This window comes from Aquarana catesbeiana, linkage group LG06 (assembly GCF_042186555.1).
Source record: "Aquarana catesbeiana isolate 2022-GZ linkage group LG06, ASM4218655v1, whole genome shotgun sequence".
Classification (NCBI taxonomy): domain Eukaryota; kingdom Metazoa; phylum Chordata; class Amphibia; order Anura; family Ranidae; genus Aquarana; species Aquarana catesbeiana.
In genome coordinates, this window is record NC_133329.1 from 349,526,892 (window position 1) to 349,551,628 (window position 24,737).

Genomic DNA, 24,737 nt, shown 5'->3' on the forward strand with positions numbered 1-24,737 from the left:
TGTGCCTATGTGGATTTCCTCCCACACTCCAAAGATATGCTGCTAGGCTAATTGGCTCTTGTCTAATATTCTGCAGCAAGTAAAGCTAGTAGACAATTAACATGCATTAAAAAGGGAATTTACTCCATAGACAAAATGATAATCCTGACACTTTATAAAACATGCCCTAGTTCAATATTTAAGCAAAAAAAAAAAAAAAAGCAACTTCTTAAAATACTTAACATTTGGGGACTTCCTTGCTACCAACCTTTGCCCTCTTAGAAAACTACATCTGCAGCTGGAATCTTTGGCATCCCACACTTCCGGGAGTGTCAGCTGTCTGCGAGAATATGGCTCCTCCCCATCCTGGCTGCTATGTCACTTGGATTTCTCTCCAGGGCTGCAGGGACTACACTGTCCCAGTTAAAGGAAGCCTGTGCTGAAAAAAACATAGAGGTTGTCATTGCTAAACTCCTTCTGAAAAATGCTAGTGGCTTGGCTGACTCTGAGTCACTGACCTGGAACAAGCATGTAGAAATACAGCTATGCTGAGGAAGAAGCATTTAGAGGCTGCTCAGACCACATTTTTGAAATAAAATGCCTATTACCGCCACACACACTAAGTGTGCTGGTGCAATGCACTCCAATGCACCTTCCAACACTCCTGAAATGCAGCACAGGACCCTTGACCTGCCCCGCCCTAAGGAAAGGGAGCCTTGACTGCTGGATGCATGGCAACCTAATCAGGGAATCGGAGTGGCTCCAGTGGGATTGGCTACAATGGCACCAGGTGACTGGGTGGAGCCAGACTCTAGAAAAGGCTACGCAGAAGCACGTCCCACTACTTTCCAAAGAATTTGACGTCACAAGAGTTGCCCACCCACCCGTTGTGTGTTTCATCACAGCTTCCTTGGCAGTTTTACCTTGCCAGCAAGTGGTATTACTTTATGGGCTAAGCCCTCAAGTTTAATTACGGGGTCAGTTTAATGCCCACCTCGCACTGATGGTGGAGACAGGCCTCTTAGACTATACGGTTTGTTTATAGATGCTCACGGTTTAACCGTGACCGGCATGGTTATTGGTATTTTGAAGGTTGTTATACTGATATGTTCAATAAAGCTGTGGCCTTGCCCTACTTCCAACTTAAAGTGGTCTATGTGTATTTTTGGGGGGAAAGGTTTGTTGTGGTTTAAATAAGTGGGGGTTAAGATAATAATAATAATAATAATAATAATAATAATAATAAGTGGGGGCTAAGCTTCTCAGCAGTCACGTGTGTTGTGGTATGTTGCCAAAATAAAGAATGAATGAATGGCACCAGATTGCACCAGAATGCTTAACATGGATTGCACGCATTGCTATAAAAAAAACGTAAAACAAAAATATATAACTTAGTAGTTCCATGAACTATATACACAACATTGATATGGTCCTTTAACCCCTACTGTATTGTATGTATACTAATATACCTCCTACTGTATATAGATTATTATCATTATTATTATCTTTGCTTTTTTGCAGATAGATATAAATGATACAGAATTACTTGTTGAAGAGGATAAAGAGGACAATAAACTTACTAGCAATGTGTTCTGGGCAGGATTTAACTTGATCAATGCCATTCTAGGCACTGGAATGATAGGTAAGGATGTATACCTGGCTCTTCTCATTGGAAAGTCTCAGCCATACATACTGCCCTTTAACAGGTAACAGTCATCTGTAATATTATATAACACTCTCTAAATGCTGTGTAATGGCTCAGTTGTCACCACTGAAATACAGATCAAGACGCACTTCCCCTGTCCTGGCCCTATATGTATGTATGGCTTGCTCAGATGAGAGCTCCTTTTCAATAAGTTTACAAGAAATTTGTAAGAACAGTTTATATATTAGGTTTATGTTTCACTTGGTCATTAAAAAATAAATAAAATCTTACCAACCGTCACGTTTAAAGCAAAATCACGACCCTGTAGTGTAAGAGCCAATTAACAATATGCCGCAGTGCACTGCAACACAGGCTACTCAGAGTAAATGGGCTTCAATGCACCTCAACATACGAAAAACGAGCGTTGTCTGCATTCTTTAAATGGCAACACAGCATAGTGCTACGCTGCATTGGAGAACAAGTGTTTGGGGGTGGGTTTAGTAAGTGTTCCTGTCAAATAATGCAGAAAACACTTTAGGGACCATTTACACCTATATGGCCTGTTGTGACATTAACCCACTGAAACATGCTTTGCTTTAAAATAGCCTATTTATTATGAATGGGCTGCCAATGCACTGCAACTTACCAAATTACAGACATGCACCAATTTTGCTGATATGGTGTTGATGCACTAATGTGTGTTGGCAACTAATGTACAGTGATCTGGGGTGCCATTGACAAAGAACAGCACCCTTCCCACCCAAGTCTTATACTCACCTGTCCTCACTACTGCAGGAACCCTTGCAGTGGTGGCTGTGTGGCTTTCAGTGGGCTGTACAGTGAAGATCTGGCAGGAGAAATGACAGATGAATTTAACACTGAAAGTGCAGTTATCCTTTAATTACAATTGGCTATTATGGGTTGCTGTACAAAAAATGCTTTTATGGGTTGTGTTATAAATTCTCATCAATGATTTCTGTAGACTCACTAAATAACAAAATATTGTGAAGTGCTACCTCACCCAGCTAGGGCTGGGCTCCAAATAGTAGGTGTATAAATTAAATCTGTGAAAACCAATGAACTCTCTGTGATAGCCCATATAGGGGTCTCAAAAAGGTATCTCTATGTGCTAAAAATTAGAATCAAATAAACATAAGTCCATAAATAATAACAGTTAATACAAGAAGTAAACTTGATATGGCGATTCATCAATTCCATTAAATTAGTGCTCTCTTCTATATGCATTGTGCTAGTGTCTAGACATCCAATAGTGACGGTCCAGGTAATAAAAAACAGCTGTGCACGCCAAAGTGTCCTCCACCGGTCACACTATGTGCTCACCTCCCAGGTAGAACAACAAAGGGGTCCAGTAACGCCTTCCCCTTAGGGGTATCAATCCAGCAATCTGCAGTTCCTCTGTCAGTGTAAGGGCTCCTGATCCCTTAAATGGTATTCCTCATACATAGGTATCATAAGGGTAAGAAAAGAACTGACATAGTGTTTACCATATAATACAATATCTTTAATAAAATCAACAGTATAAAACTCATATTTACAGATGCACTATTCCTGGTGCACACAGGTGATTCGCTTGTATGCTTGGGGTGAAATGTTTTTGGATCACTGAAACTTCTGTAGGTCCCTCGGCCCTGTGTCCCCAGCAGCTCACTCTCTGCTTCCCAATCATACGCAATGACGTCACAGGCTCCGCCTCAACACGTTTCGTCACTGCACCCCTGTGTGGGTTTCGATGGGAGGTGAGCACATAATGTGACCGGTGGAGGGCACTTTGGTGTGCACAGCAGTTTTGTATTACCTGGACCGTCACTATTGGATATCTAGACACTTGCACAATGCATATAGAAGACAGCACTAATTGAATGGAATTGATGAATCGCCATGTCAAGCTTACTACTTGTATCAACTGTTATTAATTTATGGATTTATGTTTATTTGATGTTCTTTTTAGCACACAGTTACATTTTTTTGAGACCCTTATATGGACTATCACAGAGAGTTCATTGGTTTTCACAGATCTCATTTATACACTTACTATTTGGAGCCCAGCAGGGAGTAGCTGGGTGAGGTAGCGCTTAACAATATTTGGTTTATTTATGTGGGAACACATTCAGTGTTGAGCAGAACCTCTTTTTCTTCTTAAGTTTACACTTTCATACATGTTTACATTATATAGCACATAGTAACGCAGAAGTTACCTATATTTATTCTTTAAGATGGACTCACTACTTTCTCTGCCATTCTGCTGTTAGGTCTGCCATATTCTATGAAGCTGGCTGGTTTACCCTTGGGTCTTCTGCTTTTATTTGGAGTTGCCTATGTCACAGGTAGGCTGTGATTATTATTATTAATATTTATATTGCAAGCCAATCATAAGCTTGAGCAAATCACAATGCACATAGAATGAAAAAATACATACGCAAAGGATATCTTCACTGAAAATTCCACGTCTGATCCAGAAATATATAAAAAAGCAGACACACATGCAAATTTTGAATTATACTTTCAAGAGTCAACCTAATATGGCCTAAAACATTTTGTAAGGTAACATCAGCGCTGAGGTGCAGCACCTTGACAGTGGTGATGACACATACTGTATGTATGGGATCTACAAAAATATAAACATAGAAAGAATTTCTCCTGTGCTTGTGAAGGCGTTGCTAGTATAGAGTGGTAGTACTTTCAAAGGGAGGGAATTAAAAGATGATCATGTGTGTCCCGCTGCCTAAGCTGACCAGGGGTGGTCCAAAGAGAGCCAGGTGAAGGAAAGAGGTGGAAGGCGCGTGATCTGACGCTTTGATCAAAGTGATACAGTGCCCCTAAATAGGCAGAGCAACCCTCCTAGTTTCTAGAATGCTCTCCAACTTTCTAGAACCAGGGGGTGGATTGTAGCTATTGGAGACAGCTACAATCCTTTGGACAGTACAAGGCAACTCTCTGATAAGAGGTATATAGAACCCACACTGAAGCAACTGCCTCCTGTTCTTGAATTGATGCACGCAGGCTACAACATCTTTACACACTCGGATACAGGTACAACTGACAGACATACAGTATATGGAATCCCTATCTATCTATCTATCTATCTATCTATCTATCTATCTATCTATCTATCTATCTATCTATCTATCTATCTATCTATCTATCTATCTAACACACAAACCACATTTCTCTACGTTATATAGAGCACTGGGATGTGGACAGCTGTAAAGCTAAGGAGAATCTATCACTCACCATGTGATTTACCTTCCAACTAGCCACTCTCTTTTATGTTGGTCTACCATATCGTACAGAATTCTCCTCTTGTTCTTCAAGGCTCTGATGAAGAGGGAACCCCTCCAAACGCGCCAACTTTTTAACACTTGCCCTTGCATGGGCATGTCCGATTTTGAAAATTTAAATGTGTATATTTTGTAATCCTGTTTTTATGAATATGTAGCTATTTTTAATATGCATTTATTTGTTTCTGTATATGAATAAACTGTATCACTTTGATCAAAGCGTCAGATCACGAGCCTTCCACCTCTTTCCTTCACATGTATGGGAAGTAGGCTGCTGCAGCAAGGTGTTTGCTGAGATCGTGATACACAATTATATATTATGCTTGTAGCACCCTCTAGGGTTATTAGAGTTCGGGGCAGCGTGACTCATAGAGGCAGCTCTCTGGTGCCTCCCCCTGGTTCTAGAAAGTTGGAGAGAATTCTAGAAACTAGGAGGGTTGCTCTGCATATTTAGGGGAACTTAGCCAATCCCCAGGAGGTGGGCCTGGCAGGGGACTAAGCGAGCCCTTAAATAGGAATGAGTCATGCTGGGAAGGGAGTTGGGTGGAAGATGGAGGTGCAATGCTGAGGAGACTGTTGGTGGCCCTTGAGGGACCCCTGCTTGGGAGAGGCTCTACCTCGGGCAGGGGCCCAGGTGCTGGCCTGGAATGATCCTACCACAGGAGAAGGTGGCTTTCCTGAGAGGCAGCGGGAGCAAGGAGAGGACAGTATGAGTACTACAGCATGGTGCAGGGATTTACAAGGGGAGAGACTGCCACATGTAGCAGGGCTCTCTGGAAAATAGCCGTGTGCTTAAATCTTCTCTACCTTGCTCTGGGAGAATCTCCAGAGAGTCAGTCGGGTAAACTGGGGAAGAAGCAGCTAGATGGGCTGGTGAAGAGGCAGCCAGGTGGGCTAGCATTTCCTGCAGTGGTAGTGCTGGTAGTGCTGGCACCAGTGTCTACAAGAGAGTGGAGGTACTCCATGATGCAATTCACACCACATTGTGCTACTTTCTAAAGTAGGGTGACCAGACCTACCTTTACGCGGACAATCACCGGACTGTGTACACTTTCCCTGGAGCCTGTCTCTCCCCCGATTTGTCCCTGGATTGCAGGGCGGGTGCTGAGGCAGAGGGGGGCGGGGCGATCCGCCCCGGGCACCACACACGGTGTCAGGCCGCCATCTCCCGTTGTGTCAGCTTTAACTTAAATTACCGGGTACTCATCATCACACAAGTTCCGCCTCCTCGTATGGCTTCTTTGACAGACAGCACACTTTTCCAATGCCAGGACATGTGCTGTCTATCATAGGATAGGTGGGAGTCGATCCAGGATGCGGGACTTGTGTGACAGCGGGCACCCGGCGATTCACACTCACACAGTGGGAGACGCCGGCCTGTGTGATGATCCAGCTGGCTCTCCACTTCCTCTCCTCTCTGATCCCCTGCATAGATGAGGCTGCATTCCTGGGCACTGGTGAGGCTGCATTCCTGGGCACTGGTGAGGCTGCATTCCTGGGAACAGGTGAGGCTGCATTGCTGGGCACTGGTGAGACTGCATTGCTGGGCACTAATCAAGGTGCATTGCTGGGCACTGGTGAGGCTGCATTGCTGGGCACTAGTGAGGCTGCATAGATGGGCACTGGTGAGGCTGCATTACTGGGCACAGCTGAGCCCTGCATTCTTTATGTAGCTGACTGCTGAGTCCTGCATTCTTTATGTAGCACACTCCTGAGCCCTGCATTCTTTATGTAGCGCATTGCTGAGCCTTGCATTCTTTACGTAGCGCACTGCTTCACCCAGCATTCTTTATGTAGCGCACTCCTGAGCCCTGCATTCTTTATTTAGTGCACTCCTGAGCCCTGCATTCTTTATGTAGCACCCTCCTGAGCCCTGTATTCTTTATGTAGTGCCCTCCTGAGCCCTGCATTCTTTATGTAGTGCACTCCTGAGCCCTGCATTCTTTATGTAGAGTGCTCCTGAGCCCTGCATTCTTTATGTAGCGTTGTGTGCTCCTGAGCTCTGCATTCTTTATGCAGCGCACTGCTGAGCCTTGCATTCTTTATGTAGCACACTGCTGAGTCTTGCATTCTTTATGTAGTGCCCTCCTGAGCCCTGCATTCTTTATGTAGCGTGCTCCTGAGCCCTGCATTCTTTATGTAACGTGCTCCTGAGCCCTGCATTCTTTATGTAGCGTGCTCCTGAGCCCTGCATTCTTTATGTAGCACACTGCTGAGTCTTGCATTCTTTATGTAGTGCCCTCCTGAGCCCTGCATTCTTTATGTAGCGTGCTCCTGAGCCCTGCATTCTTTATGCAGTTCACTGCTGAGCCTTGCATTCTTTATGTAGCGTGCTCCTGAACTCTGTTTTTTCTCTGTCTTATATTCATAACATTAGGAGTCATAACCCAAAAAAATTCTAATGTCGCGTACACACGACCGGTTTTTCCGTCAGAATGAACTCTTTTTTTCGACGGAGTTCCGACGGAATTCTACTGAAACGGACTTGTCACACCAAAGTCTGATCATTTAGAATGCGATGACGTACGACGGGACTAGAAAAAGGAAGTTCAATAGCCAGTAGCCAATAGCTGCCCTTGCGTCTGAATGGCATACAGACGAACGGTTTTCCCGATAGGAATTGATTCCGTCAGAAAGATTTAAAACATGTTCTATTTCTAGGTCCGTCAGAATTTTCGAAAGTAAAAAAGTCAGATGAAGCCCACACACGATCCGAATGTCCAATGGAATGATTCCGTCGGACCTTTTCTGCCAAAAAGTCCCGTCGTGTGTACGCGGCATAAGAAGTATCTTTTTTTTTTATCTTTATGGATGAAATGTGAGAAATAATGTATATATCATACAATCATTCCATACACATACCACATACACTGCATATATCATTTGAGGAAAATATGCTTAAAAAAATAGCTTACCATTTGCAAATAAAAAAAAAAAAAAAAAAAATGTCCCCGGATTTCATTTTAAAAATCTGGCCACCTTATTCTAAAGGGGCTGAGAGTTCCTAGCCTGTAAGGGGCTGTTGCTGATCTAACAAAGACTGTTAGCTAATCAATCAGAGCTGTACAATCCAAGGAGGAGGAGGAATCAATTGAAGTTGTACCAGTTAGAGGAGAACAAAGTGGACCTGTTTACATAGGGAGGAAGTTGTCTCCGGTTTTGTTACTGTAAAGTTGGGCATCCCATAATTCCTATCCCCATCCAAGTTATTAACCCCTAAGAAAACACAAAAACAAAGCTCAAGGACCGTTCACTGTGTCTGGATGAAATTTGAAGATGTTATGTGCCTGGCTGTGCAGCAGTGGGGAACCCTGTCATCTGCAACCCCTACGGGGGTAGTGCTACACATTTAGAGTGGAACTTTACCCATAACAGTTTGAAAACAATTAATGTTCTTTGACAAAAGAACATACCTTCCACATTAATAATTATGCCACCAAAATTAGTGTGTGTCTTAAATTGCCTCCAGCATTGCTCCTGTTTCTTCTTTCTGGGGGCCACCATTTTGTTAAAGCCCAGAGCTATCACTTCCTGATTGGAATCGCTCCCCCTTTCCTTGGTCACAAAAAATATATATATCACTTTCTTCAATAAAACATGTACATTTCCAACCTTGATTGTATGTTTTGGTTCAGTTAAGCCCGGTACACACAGGCAGGTTTTTTTCCATTCAACCCAGTGAACTGAATGAAAAAAAACGGAGGAACTCGCTGAACTAACTATGTGATGTTAGTACAGTGATCTCTCCGCTGTGCTGTTGTGTTGACAGAGGAGCCACCCCCCACCAGAACACATCAGTCAGCGCTCAAAGTCATTGGCTTCCCGAACTGATTAGATGCCGATCGGCTGTTTTTCAAGCACGTTTTACAGAAGGTGGATGTTCGGTTGGCTTCTGATGAACATGCTGCTGTACACACGGGCCAAATGTTGGACGGTTTCTGTAGAACCGGCTGATATTCTGCCCATGTGTATCATGCTTTAAAGAGGAAAGCTTTACAGTGCTGAAGTTTACTGCCCTTGAAAGAGAGAAGAGAAAATTTAAGGGAGATATGATAAGACACTATCCTTGTAAGTTTAACTCTTTTGTGTCTCCCTGGCAGCAGAGTTTGTTCTGTCACCTCTCGTGCTTTTATGTTATCCCTCTTAATCTGTGTTGCTTCAGCACAGTCTCTGTCATTCATGTTGCTTTCTTCCCCCTTCAGTAGCAGTAAATCTTAAAGTATAACTAAAGGCAAAACTTTTCTTTTTCTTTTTGGATACAGTGGAGAGGGATTTGAACACCTGTGAGTTTTTTTTGAGTGAAAGTAAAAGAAAGCACCAAATTTTGGGTTGTCCTCAGAAAAGTAATGGAGAGAAAATCTTCCAATGGGGACACTAGTTCTGGTGACCTGGGAGTCCCCAAGAAATTCCCTTAGTTTGCAGTGATTTTCCTTAACTTCCTGTTCTATTATGGGATAGGAAGTAAAGGGAATTCTCCACAATGGGACACAGATGGCGAAAAAAAATCTGACAGGGGTTATAAGACTTCCTTAGGGTACGTTCACGCTGACAGCACCCGCCATTTTAGCGGCGCTTTAGCAGTAATTTAGCAGTGCTTTTCAGCCGATAGCAGGGCAGTTTTAACCCCAAAAAAGGGTTAAAAACTCCAGTTTTGCAGCGCTTTCAAAGTGCTTTTAAGGCGCTTTGGAAGTGCTGCCCATTCATTGCAATGGGCGGGACATTTTGGGAGCGCTAAATACAGCGTCCCAACCCACCCCAAAGATGCTGCTTTCAGGACTTTTGGTAACGTCCTGTAAGCGCACCGCCCCAGTGTGAAAAGATACATTGCAAAGTATGGGAGGCGGTTTTCAGGCGCTTATCAGAGGCTGTTTCTAGAGCTAAAGTGCCTGAAACTGCCCGGTGTGAAAGGGGTCATACTCTAAAATTTAAAAAAGTTTTGGCTATAGTTCTACTTTAAAGCTGTCAGCTGATCTGCCTCTAGTGGCTCTGATTTTTGGCACAGAGCTAATAATAGAGAACAATTGTGCATGCACAGAGCAAAAAGAGACAATGCCTTACTTGATTTTAAACAGTATAGGCACTTATTTTTGTTTTACATAGTTATACCTGCAAAAGGGGCCAGCCTGAAGTGATCTATCAGGACTTCATTTTCTGACTAAAGTTTCACCTTAATTAAAGCTAATAACAATTATGTGATTTCAGTTTTTTGAATAGTTTATTCAAAATAGGTTTATTTAGAAAACACACAGTGCAACTCCAAACAATCAGGTTACAGGTTGTTAGAGTCAGATCTGTAATAGTTGCTATGGCTTCCTGCACATCTTAGCAAACAGACTGGAAGGGTCCACAAGTAACAAGTCAATAAAAACATCTCTAGAAGGTGTGTCCAAAAAAGGCAAGTAGAGGCCTGGTGAAGGACTAGTTACCAGTATTGCCTGTGGTTGCCCTGCTGCTGATCTTTTCCCCATTACTTTATCCTTCTGCAATGTGTCCCTGTGTGGCCATCTCGGTAGAGGCAGGGCTTTGCTTCCTCATGACAGATTGGCTCCCTAATTGACTGATGCTCTGAGGACTGGAGGGAATATCCTAGAAGCAGCAGGAAGAAAGCAGGAAGTACAGATCCTCAGAATTGATGAAGCAGAAGCAGAGAGACCCTTGTACTACAGGTCCTCAGGTAAAGCTTCCTCTCCTCTCCAGCAAGGAGAATACCAAGCAGCACAACACTATGAGGTTGATTTACTAAGACTGGAGAGTGCAAAATGTGATGCAGTTGTGCATGGTAGCCAATTAACTTCTAACGTCAGTTTGTTCAAGTAAGTCATGACAAAAAATCTGAAAGCCGATTGATTTCTATACAGAGCTGCACCAGGTTATGCACTCACCAGATAGTAAATCAACCCCTATATAGCCAATATAATATTTCAAGTCTCCTGTGATTAGCATTCACAGGCACAGTGCATTGGACGAACTCAAAATGCAGACATGCAGCTATGAGGCTCATGGAACAGGTTGCTATTGCTATTTTTTAGGGGAAATTAAAGACAAAGTGAATCTTTCAGGTTATTGCTGTTGCACAATTAACATTTCTAGATGTTTCCTGTTACATAGCAGATCTTCACTCTTTAAGTTCTGGTCCACTTTAATTCTCAGCATGTCCTGATAATTGTATTCTAGATTGCCATGCTGTTCTCCACTATCATCTGTACACTAAAATGGACACATGGCTGTCTCCTGTTTATCTCTGGTCCTGTTTTGCTCTAGGGTAAATGAGCTCTATGTCATACCACGGAAATATCTCCGAGAAATGATCCTACTGTAAATGAGTTAGCAAAACATATCTACACTTTTTCCCATTCATAAATCCCCCAGGGGGAAAGTGCAGACGCAAGGACCCAGAAAACAAGAATTGTTACATTGTTGAAAGGCTTTAAATTAATGCCTGTTCAATCTCAAGCCAAACGTACATAAAATAAGATGTTTTACAGGTTTTGTGTTTGTACGCTAGTCTCAATTTTCCTTAAAGTGACATTTCACTACTTTACTAAACCTAAATAAGAGGCATCCTAAAAAAAAATATATTTCATACTCACCTTTTCGGTGGGCAGTAAGTGAAATTCTCGAGTATTCTATGTGACACTTAATTATGTGTCAGATAGCCGGTCCTCCTCTGGGCGCCTTAGTTTTTGAAGCTGGCAAGTGATAAAGTGGCTGGCAAAAACAACCACAGCACCCAGTAGAGGACCGGCAAACTGACACAGCCTGCATGCTTGCTTTCAGATTCACTATTGATTGGGATTGCAGCCTTGAAGCCCACAACATGAGAAAATTGGTTTGAAGCTTTTGATCAAGGTCTACCTGTAATCCTTCAAGCTATCCACCAGAGGTCACACCTGAGCTCTCTTTCTTCTTGCAGCTAAACTTCATGGCTATTTTTAATGGAGCCTATAGTAGAGGAATATAAGTTGACTTGTTTTTGAAGGTGCAATTAGTAGTTCTAGTAATTACTATTACTAGTACTATTATTGTTTTATAATCTTGAGGAATATTATATAATATTAATATTATTTTATCAATACTATTTAATAAGTCACTGACCAGGAGCTAACTAGAAAACATTTGAGACAGCGAATAGGAGCCCTAAGTAATTGCATGAGTAACGGATTACCCTCCTGTCCTTTCTGTATTGAACTGTATTGTAATTGTGCTGTCCCCCCTTCTACATTGTAAAGCGCTGCACCAACTGTTTGAGCTATATAAGTCCTGTATAATAATAATAATAATAATATAATAACTACACAAAGTGACATTTAAGTAAAACATTTTGTTTTTGTTTTGTATATAGTAGGGAAAGGTTAGAAAAGTTGCTAGCTTCCTATTGATAACATTGTTCCCATTGGGTAGATTTCCTTTCATTTCCTGTCCTGGTAACAGGTGATCGGTTTGTAGGCAGGTGCAGTCTATTTTTTCCACTGCAGGTGGCGCTCAACCATAACAGGGAGAGGAAGTCAAGAGGAACCTGGTTCCTCCTCTATAGTTTTCTGGGTCACCGGGGAAGTTATCTGATTGGATGCTGCCTCCCCATGTGACTCTAGCAGCCATCTTGGGTAAGCCAGAGCCTGTTTAAGTCCCAGGCTTGGCGCACATTTTTGTGAATGGACAAGTTAAGGCTAGGTCTCATGTCTACTGGTAGGGAGACCAATAGGGACAGGCTAGGGATAGGCCTTCCTACTTGGAATACTCCCACTTGGGTGCAGACCAGCCAGAGCGCAATCCGCCGCTCTGACACAGACACTTGTTGGCATGCTCAAGAACCGCTCAATTCTTCTTTGGTCAGACACACTGTGAGTGCTCCCAGTTGGGTGCTTTCCCTCTGGGCTATTTGTATCTTTGAACTTTCTTTTCAATACAAGAACTCTGTGTCTTCACTGCCACCTCACCACACTGCAGCAACCCACAAGCTGGAAGAGATATGAAGGGGTAATCTCTCCAATATAAACAGGGAACAAGGACAGCTATAAAACCTTTTATTTTATTTTTTTTTGGGGAAAAGTGCTAAAACTTTGGAGGGGTTTTATAAAATTCCAGCATCCCACTGATCCAGGCTGTGTCCCGCTTATGGCCAAGTGCTGGAACGCTTATTCCAGCACCCGGCTTTGGTTCCTTCGCCACTCTTTTGGGTGGACCGATCTCCTCCCTGACATGAGCACTAAAGTCCTGGCAGAGGGAGACAGCATTATGGGCTGCGAGTATTGACAGGTAAAGTACTATAAGTAATCCACTAAACACCCTTTCCTACTAGATTTGCAACTAAAACAAAGGCTGCCATTTAGCTTTAATATCAAGTTGGGGATTTGACTAAATATACAGTATAACATGTATTTTTCTCTATAAGTGTTTGTTATTTGCCTATTTAAACTGTGTCGTTGCTGTACGTGTTGCAGTTCTCATTAAGTAACACGCTGTGATCTGTGATGTCTTTCTATAGATTATTCTATGATACTGCTGATTAAAAGTGGAGAAATGTCTGGCACTAGCACATATCAGTCTCTTGTCAGCAGGACCTTCGGTTTTCCTGGATACATGGCTGTATCAGCATTGCAGTTTTTATATCCCTTTGCAGGTACTATCCTTTTATATCCTTGTAGTTCTCTTTCTAGAGTCCATGGCTCCGCTCTCTACTCCACAGCCACCATTAGTCTAAGACTGGGTTCACACTATTACGAACATCTCCGGAGCATATTGTACAGGATTTCTGTGCGTCTTCTGATCCGTTTCACTCCCGAATTCAGCCAAAGATTCAGACCGAAAACGGAACCTGAAACGGTGAACAGGGACACTGATTTGGACCTGGGCCCATTGTGCCTCAGCAGTCATGTAGATTTAGCAATAATTACACTATATGGCCTAAAGTTTGCAGACTTCTTATAATCACACCTTTTTTATACATGTTGGACGTCCCATTTCAAAACCAAAATACTGAGATCATATGATTCCAGTGAAGGGCACTGTTGATTCTACAGTATAAAAAGACATTGTAGATGGTTTTGCGCTTCCAGCCATGTAGCAACATCTTGGGAGAGGCCTTTTTGTTCTAGCATTACTGCGATCATGTGCACAACGCCAACTCCTTAAAGACATGGTTTGACAAATTTGATGTGGAGGAACTCCAGTGGCCTACACAGAACCCTGACCTTAAAGCATAATTAAACCACAAACCAAAAAAATGTAATATATACAGTAGCAGCTTACCAATCATTAGATGTGATGACTGCATTTGTTTTCTTTTTTTAAGCTTTTTTTCCCTCTGTTTTCACCTGGTGGTCTAGCCAGTAACACATCTCATGTATTAGAGTGCCCCCACTCTCAATTTTAATACACTAACAAATTAAAGCCAAAATCCTCCTGACACTTTATAAGAAGTTACAGCAAAACGTTTTTATTCCTTTTGGCATAAATGTTTACATGAATAAATCAAAGCTTATAATTGTAAGCATCTCAGTCAGTGGTATATGGTTTGTCTCATCTCTGTAAACTGATACATCTGCAGGACAGCTTGGCCAGATTTATTGGCCAGATCCACAGATGAAAATAGAAGAAAGAAAGCCTAAAAATGAAATCTAATGCAGCCATCACATCTAGGAATTGGCAAGCTAAAATTTGAGAAATGTTTGCTGCTGTGCAGATCACATGCGATGTCTGTGTGATGCAAATTTAGCCGTACAAACCGTATGGCTGAAATTGCATCGCATTCACACCAAATGCAATCCAATTCCTGTGCCATTTGACAGTTCGCACTGCCATCTGCGAACTGATTTGGAGGTGTCATTAACTTTCTATTGACACCCGCAGAGCTTTGCACAGAGCAGTGTGAACTGCCTGCGAGTGACATGCGATGCGGGAACCAGCACTGGAATCACTCTGGTTCCCGCATCGCATATGTCTGAACCGAGCCCAATACTGCTTTACGTTAGATATAGTTTTTCTTTGTCTGAGTAACCGAGACATATTTTCTCCTACCTAACCTGACACCAGATAATATCTTTCAGCAATGATCAGCTACAACATCATAACTGGAGACATTTTGCCAAAAATATTTCAAAGAATCCCTGGAGGTGAGTACCTTCACAGGCAGTATGCTCTCTGTATTTTACTTTTAGATAATGTCTGCATTCTGTAGCAGTGGCGGCCGATCATAAGGGGCGTAGGGGCGCCACCCCCCTAATCTATGCACCCGGCCCCCAATCTCCATGCAGGGCACCCGCATGGATTTCAATAGGGGTTTTTTTTTAAGCGCATGATTAGAGCACTGCGCCCCTAGCCCACTCACTTGTGTGATATTAGCTAATTAATATTCTATAACATCTTCCTGCTTCTCCTCCTGGCCTATCAGGAAGATCCTGAGACCCGATTGGCCGGGGGCCCTAAGACCCAAATGGCCAGGGGTCCTAAGACCCAATTGGCCGGGAGGAGAAGCGACCGACGGGACTCGAGAGATGCAGGAGGGAAGCCGCCAAAGCTGCGACCTGGATAAGGTAAGTGTGGGGCTGGCGATGGCTGAGCGAAGCGGCAAGCAATCGTGCGACTGGGTGGGGGTGGGTGTAGTGAGGAGGCCAGGTTTGCCTCCCCCCCAAAAAAATCTTTTTACTGCAGCTGAGCCTGGAAACCTGAAGCTCCCAGAAGTTGAGGAGTAGGAAGAGGACAGGCAAACCCTGCAGAAAATATTTCTACCAAACCCATCATTGTGGGACATACTTCACTGCAGGTATACAATGTAACTAAAGCTGAAGAAAAAAACATTTTTTTATTACTAAAGGGGTTGTAAAGATAAAAATTTTTTCACCTTAATGCATTCTATGCATTAAGGTGAAAAAACTTTTGACAGTACCGCCGCCCCCAGCCCCCCCGTTTTACTTACCTGACGCCTCGAATCTTCGCTGCTCGTCCTCATTGCAGCTCAGCCTGGTCGCTGATTGGCTGCAGTGGATGAATTGAAAGCAGCGCAGCCATTGGCTCGCGCTGCTGTCAATCACATCCGATGACGCGGCGCGCCGGGGGGCGGGGCCGAGTGATACAGCGAGCGGCTATAGCCGCCGGCTGTATCACGGGAGCGCGCCCGCAAGCACTCACCACCATGCGAGGGAGCTCGCATTAAGGTGGTAAATGCTTGCGGGGAGGAGCTGAAACAGCCGCCGAGGGACCCCAGAAGACCAGGTTCGGGGCCACTCTGTGCAGAACGAGCTGCACAGTGAAGGTAAGTATGATATGTTTGTTATTTTAAATAAAAAAAAAAATTACCTTTACAACCCCTTAAGCTTCATCTTTAATAACCACTTGATGACTGGGGCACTGTTTACTTTGCAGGATTGTTCCATGCAGGCCCTAGATAATGAAAAGAAAGAAATTGCACATGCCTCAGGTACTGTGCTGGGGAGTGGGGGGTGCAGCTGGCACTGGATCCTCTCATCACCAGGGCCTTCTCCTGGACTATGGAAAACCGAGTCAAACTGAGAGCTCAGCCCTGCAGATTATACTTTGATAGCAGCATTCCCAATGTATCCAGTAAAGCTCCCATGTCTGTGTGGCAGCAACACCTCTGTTTCAAGAGCTCTGCTAGCACTCCTGACTAGGGATGAGCCCGATGTTCGTTCGACTCGAACATCAGGTGTTTGCCCGTTTGCCGAATTTAGAACATTATTGGGCTTTCACGGGAAATTCGAGCGCCCGCAGAATGTCCCATAATGAACGGTGAGACCATCAATGCACTGCGAGATCACAGTGCACTGACAGCTGTTGATTGGCCAAAGCATGCATCTGACCTGCATGCTTTGGCCAATCACAGCGCGCTCTGCTGTAAGAGCCATGATTGGCCAGAGGCAGGGTGCCTTTGTTAGGCTTATGTTAGGTTGCTTACACAGCAGCTGTACATAGTTTTATGAATGAGAGCAGCAAAATTACATTTGTAAAGGAAAAAATCTAATTTAAAACTGCTTGCGGCTGTAATGTATTGCCGGACCCCGGCAATATAGATAAGAATCATTGAAAAAAACAGCGTTAGTTCCCCCCCCCCCCCCAGTTCATTACCAGGTCCTTTATGTCTGGTATGGATATTAAGGGGAACCCTGCGCCAAAATAAAAAAAAATGGTGTGGGGGTCCCCACCAAAATCCATACCAGACCCTTATCCAAGCACGCAACCTGGCAGGCCGCAGGAAAAGGGGGGCAAAAGGGAGAGTGCCCCCACCCTCCTGAACCATACCAAGCCACATGCCCTCAACATGTGGAGGATGTTTTGGGGTCCCCCCCAAAACACCTTGTCCCCATGTTGATGAGGACAAGGGCCTCTTCCCCACAACCCTCGCCTAGTGGTTGTGGGGGTCTGCGGGTGGGGGGCTTATCGGAATCTGGAAGCCCCCTATGTGAATTGGTATCAGGTACATTGTACCCCTACTCTTTCACCAAAAAAGTGTCAAAAAATAAAAATGACAGGAGACAGTTTGGGACAGTTTGGGTCCCTTACCACGATGTCCCATGATGTCCATCCATCTTCGATTGCAGAGCAGACGGACCGAGAAAAAAATAAGAAAAACTGGAATAAATCCGCCTCGATGGGAGGCGTCCCCACGACTGCAGGCTTTTTGCATTGACGGCTGTTATATAGCTGAGTAGTGAAGTAAACGGGTGACCCAGCCCCTCTGACATTACGTGATGTCACATGACTTCAGAAGGGGCAGGGTCATCTGCTTACATCACCGGGTGGCCCCATCCTCAGCTATAAAGGAGCTGTCAGCGCAAAAAGGCTGCAGTTGAGAGCCTCCCACAGAGGCAGAGTTTTCACATTTTTTTTTTCTCGGGTTGTCGGCGCTGTGATCGAAGATGAATGGACATCGCGGGACATTTTTCTATTCTTTATTTTTTAATAAAGGAATTGTCCCAAACCGTCTACTATAATTTTTACTTTTTTGACACTTTTTTGGTGAATATGTAGGGGTACAATGTACCCGATACCCCTTCACATGGGGGTCCCCTTGTTAAAGGGGGCCTCCAGATTCCGATAAGCCCGCAGACCCCCACAACCGCCGGGCAAGGGTTGTGGGGAAGAGGCCCTTGTCCCTATCAACATGGGGACAAGGTGTTTTGGGGGGGACCCCAAAGCACCCTTCCCATGTTGAGGGCATGTGGCCTGGTACAGTTGAGGAGGGGGGGCACTCGCTCCCCCCTTTTTCTGTGGCCTGCCAGGTTGCGTGCTCGGATAAGGATTTGGTATGGATTTTGGGTCTGAATCCCCACGCCATTTTTTTTATTTTCCCCTTAATATTCATACCAGATCTGAAGGGCCTGGTTTGGATTTTGGGGGGGACCGCCACACCATTTTTTTTTTTTTATATTTTGGTGCAGGTGTTCCCCTTAATATTCATACCCATACCCATACCCAAAGGGCCTGGTAATGGACTGGGGGGGGGCCCCATGCTGTTTTTTTCAATGATTTTTATCTATATTGCCGTGAACCAACAATCCATTACAGCTGCGAGCAGTTTTAAATGACAATTTTTGCTTTAGAAATGTAATTTTGCCGTGGTAAACTTATAAACCCGGGAAAAATGCGCTACTTTACAGGCATACTATAGACACCCCCAGGCACAATATTTAAAGGAATATTTCATTTTTATTGTTTCACTTTAGGCATGATTAAAATCACTGCTCCTGAAAAAAGTTTGTTTTTAAAACTTTTTTTTGCATTGATACATGTCCCCTGGGGCAGGACCCAGGTTCCCAAACACTTTTTATGGCAATAACTTGTATATAAGCCTTTTTAAAATGAGCACTTTTGATTTTTCATGTTCGTGTCCCATAGACTTTACACACAAATTTTTTGCCTGTTGCCTGTTTTAAAAGCCGGGGGGGTGGGGGTTCGGCTCATCCCTACTACTGACAAACAAAGCACAGCAACTGGCTGTCAAAGTGGTGGCAGAACTCCATAGATTACACTTAAGAGTACTGCTGTCCTGGAAGAATCTGCAGTACTGAGCTGTCAGTGTGGCAGTTAATCTTGCTCTGCATTCATTTATGAATGGAAGCTGTTGCTGTAGCCTTTATGAATAAATTACTGTTATGAGTAAAATAAATAAAAATGCTAAAACCAGTTTCAGCCTCTTATTTTAAACCCTATTAAAGTGTTACTAAACCCATGGCCCTGCATTCACTATATCTGATCTCCCATAGTACACAGAACATGGAAATGCAATTATTTTAGTAAATATAAACTGCTAAATACCTTTTCTCATCAGCAGTATATAGCAGTCTTGTAACTTCTATCAGTGTCTGGTTAAAGCATGTAGGAGGAGTTTTCTTTATCCTCTGACTGTCCTATGAGGCTGCATGTCTCCTGGCCCTCTGTCTGGACAGTGCTGATTGGCCCTGTGCTGATCACATGCACCCTCCCAAAAAAAGAAAAAAAAAACTCTCTTGCAATACACACCAAACTGAGCATGTGCAGCTTGCCCCCAAGGCTCTGTTCTATCAGCAGATGGATAGGGGACAGTGGAAGAAGAGGGAGGATCAGAGAAGACAGGATTAAGCAGCCTTTTTATACAATGCAGAGGATTAACCACTTAGTTTCCACAGTGAGTATAACAAGCATGCTTTACTGCATATACAGACTGATTTTACTGTTGTGGGTTTAGTAACACTTTAACCCTTGGGTAACTATTATTAATTTCTGTTAACTCCTTCGCCCCTTTTTTCCTTTAGCTTTTGTTTTGAAATCCAGGAATTAGACAAAATCTACCTTTGCAGTGGTACAATCTGCACTGCAAGGGTTAAATGTTAATTTAGTCTTGGGGTATAGGGATAAGGTGTATTATTTATCCTATCCGTCAGTACAGCAGGATCCAACAATGTTCTCTGTTACCGAAGCTTTCTCTATCCATCTTAATAGTGTAGATGGGGAAATTGGTTCTGTCTTTTTTTTTTTTTTTAAATTAACAGTGTATTTCCAGCTTTAGTGTTATAGGTAAGCACAAACCACATAATCTAGCCAGATACATACAAAAAGTCTATGCAGAACTGTCATCTACGCTCATTATATAAGGCTGAGAAGCAGGATAAATTGCAATGTTCCGTTATAGGCGATCATAGCCTGCTCATAGGCAATCCAAATCTGCACCAAGGTAATGATTTACGTTTTCTGTTTGTACAAAGTTAAATTGGATAAAAAAATAAATATATTATATTGATATAAATAAATAATGCATAAGAATCTGTTTTGTGTTATTTTGAATGACAATCTTTTATCTGTTTTTTGACAGTATCTCCAGAGAGCATACTTGCTGATCGTCGTTTGGCTATCCTGGGGACAACAGCAGTGGTTACTCTTCCCATAGCTCTGTACCGCAACATGCAAAGACTAGGGAAGGTATTAGATGTAACTAGAAATAATTAATGGTATTTTCCTGATGATCAGTGCACTTGCAGCAACCAAAAACTTTAGAAACAGGCAGGCCAAGGGTAAAGCTGGCCATTTTGGATGGATTTGACATGTAGGCACTATCTAATCCTCCACAGTCCATAGCAGTGGTGAGCAACCTTTTAAAGATGAAGACCCCCAAAACCAGCTGAAACTATTATATATATATTTTATAACTATTTTAAGGAATTCCATGTAAGGAAGATAGTCACATTTTCACAGGAATTAGAGATGCTCCTCAAACTTGACTAAATTTATATATATAATTTTACATTTATTTTATATTGCTCTTCAGAACTCTCCACTTTTTCCTCTAGGAGCTCCCCCTTCTAAAACTCTCTATTTTTTATTTATTTATTTCCTACTTGGATTCCTCAGAAGTGTGTTTTTACTTTTGGTTTACAATTTGGTCCAACAATTGTGCTGTAAGCCCAGCAGCACAGCAATATACACTGTACTGCAAATCTCCACATTTTAACGGAATGGAAGTCTGTAGCATATATAGGAGTAATACCAGCCCCAAGAGCCCCTCATCCAGTGTCCTTCATCAGGTCATGACAAATGCACTTTGAAAATGCTGCCTGGGCTGCAGGTGTGCAGACATTTAAGTATCTTCTCATTAATACTGAACTAATAACTAGACATAGCAGTGGGAAAAACCCACCCCACAGTGTGTCATTGCTTAGTAATAAGTATACAAGCTCTGCATGGTCTCCCATGCTTGCCTGTGATGTAAAAATAAAGCACAATGGGAATGCCTGTTACATACCTACCAACATTTTGAGATTGGAATGAGGGACACCTACTAGACAACATATGTAGGCATAGGACATGCCCCCTGCCACGCCCCTTAAAGGGGACATAACCAAAAAAAGGTTAATAAAATCCACAAGTGCTTTTTATACCACTAATATTCCTTTATATTAGCTTTTAAAATTAACAATTGCGGCAATTTAGAATTTGGATGAAAAGTTTAGCACTGGGAAACACTTTTTGAAAGATAAAAAGTTCATTTTATATACAACTATATAGATCAGACCAGAATGAGGGACAAATGAGGAGGAATGAGGGACAGAGGGACATTGCTCCAAATCAGGGACATTCCCTCGAAATCAGGGACAGTTAGGAGCTATGCTGTTACTGTGCAATGACATGGTGGGAGAAAGACTTTCCCCTGGCATCCTGGTTGAACACCCTGAGTCCATAGTATCTTCAGGGAGCTGCAGAATGCTTCATATATCTGCCAGTTTATCAGTGGGTAATAATAGCAATTGGGACATCATGTGCAGTGGCGTCTCCAGGTTCATATTATTTAGGGGGGCACATGGGGGGACAGGGGCTAAAGTAGGGGGGCAACTATAAAATGTGATTTTATATATATATATATATATATATATATATATATATATATATATATATATATATCCTGTTCTGCAGTGAGCTCCCTTCCTACTGTATTGGGCCCCCCCCAGGATGGCAGAAAACAAGGGATATATGTCACCAGCATACCAAGAAAATATAAGGGTCCAAAGCAGTGGGAGAATTATCAGGGTTGCAAAGGTTGTCTTGCCACCGGGCTCTGGTGCTCTGCCACTGTGGGGTTCCCCAGCCTCCTCTTGCTGTCCTGCCCCTGCTATTGACAGCGCTGGTCTGGCATCTCTTGGAATTTACAGGCTGGTTCTCCTGTCCTAAGGACGGGAAAAATCAGTCTGTTTTTTCAGTAACTGAGAGTCCTGGTGGAGTCCTTTCTGCAACTCGCTCTTCTCCCTGCCAAAGAGGATGCAGGGGAAGGAGCAGATCGGTGAGTGCTTGCATTATGCAGTGTCAGCGAGCAGAGGGAGGGGAGAGGAATCACCCGCAGGAGCTGTCTGGGGACGCTCTCCCTCTCAATAGAGACTGTGTTACTCCAGCGGCACCCCGAGTAAGATGCGGCGCATCTGCTACGAATGCAAACAAAAAGACATTGCCTTTTTGTAAAAAAAAAAAAAAAAAATTTTTTAACTGGGGGGGCACATGGCGGGGCACAGATGCCGATTCTAAAGCATGTGCAGATGGGGTGCAGGGCTTCAGGACCTGGCAGAGCAGCAGGTATGATGGTCCTGGAGATCAGGTTGTTTGCACATGTGCAGGGAAATGTGCTGCAGGTCTCTGCCAGGTCCAGAAGGCCAGGGTAGAGCTCTTCAGTTCTTCAGCACATCTGTGCAAGTGCTGGATTTTCAAGGTTGGTAGCACTGGAAGCGGGGGGGCAGCATTGTAGGATTATTCCAGAATGTCCTGCATACTTTAGCTTTGGTTACAAGGACCTTCCATTCCTCAATTAAATGGAGACCTTCAAAAACATGTCTCCAAAAGAGGCATTTTATTCTGCATCTGCTATCATTTATATCTGTTGTGAATAGGTTCTAAAGATCCCTGTGTGGCATAGGGATTTTGGGGATTTATTTGTGAGAATCAGTAAGATAAAGGAATGTTGCTTTACTGAATTATATTGTCATTATATGTTGCTAGAGTTTAAAATAAGTTTAAAGTGTAACTAAAGCCAAAACTTCTTTTTTAGTTTTGTATAGAGTGGAGAGGGATTCAAACACCTGTCAGTTTTTATTACTGTCTGTGCCCCCATTAGGGGAGATTCACTCCCTCCAACTGTCCTGTTTACCGTTATCATTGAAAGTGAGGTGTAATAGAGGTACAGTAATAGAGGGGAATTCTTTCAATGGGAACACTGTTCTGGTGATCCTGGTGACACTCCCTTGGATTTCCTCACTTTGGAGAGATTTTCTCTGACTTCCTGTTTTGGCTATGAGATAGGAGTGAAGGGAAATCTCCCCTACAGGACAAAGATGGCAAAAAACAGAGGTTATAACTCTCCATTACCCTATCCAGAATGAAAAAAACAAAACAATTGTCTTTAGTTAAATTTTAAAGTGGGAAAAAAACATTGACCTAAAAACAAATGAATATGACAGAAAAAGGCTAAATAGAAAAAAAAATAATAATAATAACACTACCAATGAAGCAAACACTTTCTTTACCTATGCAGGACAAATCAAAAGATTCCTTTTTTACAGGGAAAGCCTTTTCTCCAGTTCTATTGTTAACTTTGCAGTTTTAGGTCATGTTCTTCTTTAATAACTAAATCTTAATTTCACTTCGCTCTAGGTGTCAATGATATCGTTCCTTTTAACGGTTGTGGTCCTCCTGATGGTGATTATCCGGGCATCATCCATGACAATAGTAATGTAAGTAGCGTGTAATAAATCTGTAAACAATTTAAATACATACATTCATCCTTATTAACAAAAAACAATTTTAAAAGCTTATCGGCAGTGGGGTATATACTGTTGGAGATAGAAGAATTAGAGTATACCCATTGCTCTCCTGATTGTGAGCAAAGCACTGATTTGCTTAGGGCCCATTCACATATATGTGTGTTACCGCAGTGCACGTTAACACATGGGTATATTTGCATTGTGCTGCGGTGCCACTGATTCTAAATGGCACACTAATGCACATTTACAGAAGTTCTTAATGCAAATGGTGTGGGGCAATTTTTAGTTAAATATATGTATATAAATATACGTGTAGCGCTGTCCTCGTGAGGGTCGCTGGTTAAATCAGTACCCCACTGGTTGCCCTGACCCTGCAAGTCCTCCACCACCTCTGACACCCTGGGTTTGGACATTTTCCCTTTGGGAATGATAATAATGAAGTAGGTACAACAGAATTGATTAAACCAATTAACTTGTTTACTTAGTGAAATGGAAACAATTGGAAAATCAATACAAGTTTACAGTTTTGGAATAAAATCTCTTATAGGAATGTTATCAATAACTAAATGGCAATCACTTACTGTATCAATATTACACATTCAACAGTACACATACAATGCCTATGTGAACATGTTACAGGAGGGCAGAGGAATGGCTCTTAATTGGTGTCAAACACCTCTGTCAGGGAAATGGCCATAGGACTGGCAATGTCGCCACTACTCATAATGGCTTCACCAGACAAACCTCCAGGCGCAGTGGCATACGCAGATGTGTGACGGCACTAACGGGCGTACACAATTATCGTAAGCTCCCCTGTGTTCCCTGTGTTCCTGCATTCTGATCTTGGACTTCCCGTTGAATGACCCGGCTTCCTCTACCCGCTTATCCTGAACTCCTGGCTTGACCCCTGGCTTATATTCTGACCTACTTCTGCCTGCTCCACTACTTTATCCTGACTTGGCTCACCGACTCTGCATCTGCCAGTCTTACCTTGAACGACCTTGGCTTATTCCAGTGACCCTACCTGAATCCTGAATCTGCTTAAGGACTGATCTTACTGTGTATGACCCCTGACCTGGCCTC

At 43.0% G+C, this 24,737-nt stretch overlaps 1 protein-coding gene across 2 annotated transcripts in view; it reads left to right on the forward strand.

Annotated features, from left to right (window-relative positions):
* Nucleotides 1-3,894: 3,894 nt before the first annotated feature.
* Nucleotides 3,895-24,737, forward strand: part of SLC38A11 (solute carrier family 38 member 11) — a 68,345-nt gene continuing 47,502 nt past the window's right edge. Inside the window, exons 1-5 of one of the 2 annotated variants that reach the window (XM_073634972.1) lie at nt 3,895-3,969; nt 13,409-13,543; nt 14,970-15,035; nt 20,228-20,334; nt 23,545-23,624. In XM_073634972.1, the coding sequence (XP_073491073.1) occupies nt 3,909-3,969; nt 13,409-13,543; nt 14,970-15,035; nt 20,228-20,334; nt 23,545-23,624 (449 nt within the window). In that variant the 5' untranslated portion in view covers nt 3,895-3,908. The remainder of the gene's footprint in view (nt 3,970-13,408; nt 13,544-14,969; nt 15,036-20,227; nt 20,335-23,544; nt 23,625-24,737) is intronic. The other variant, XM_073634973.1, reaches the window with a different exon arrangement.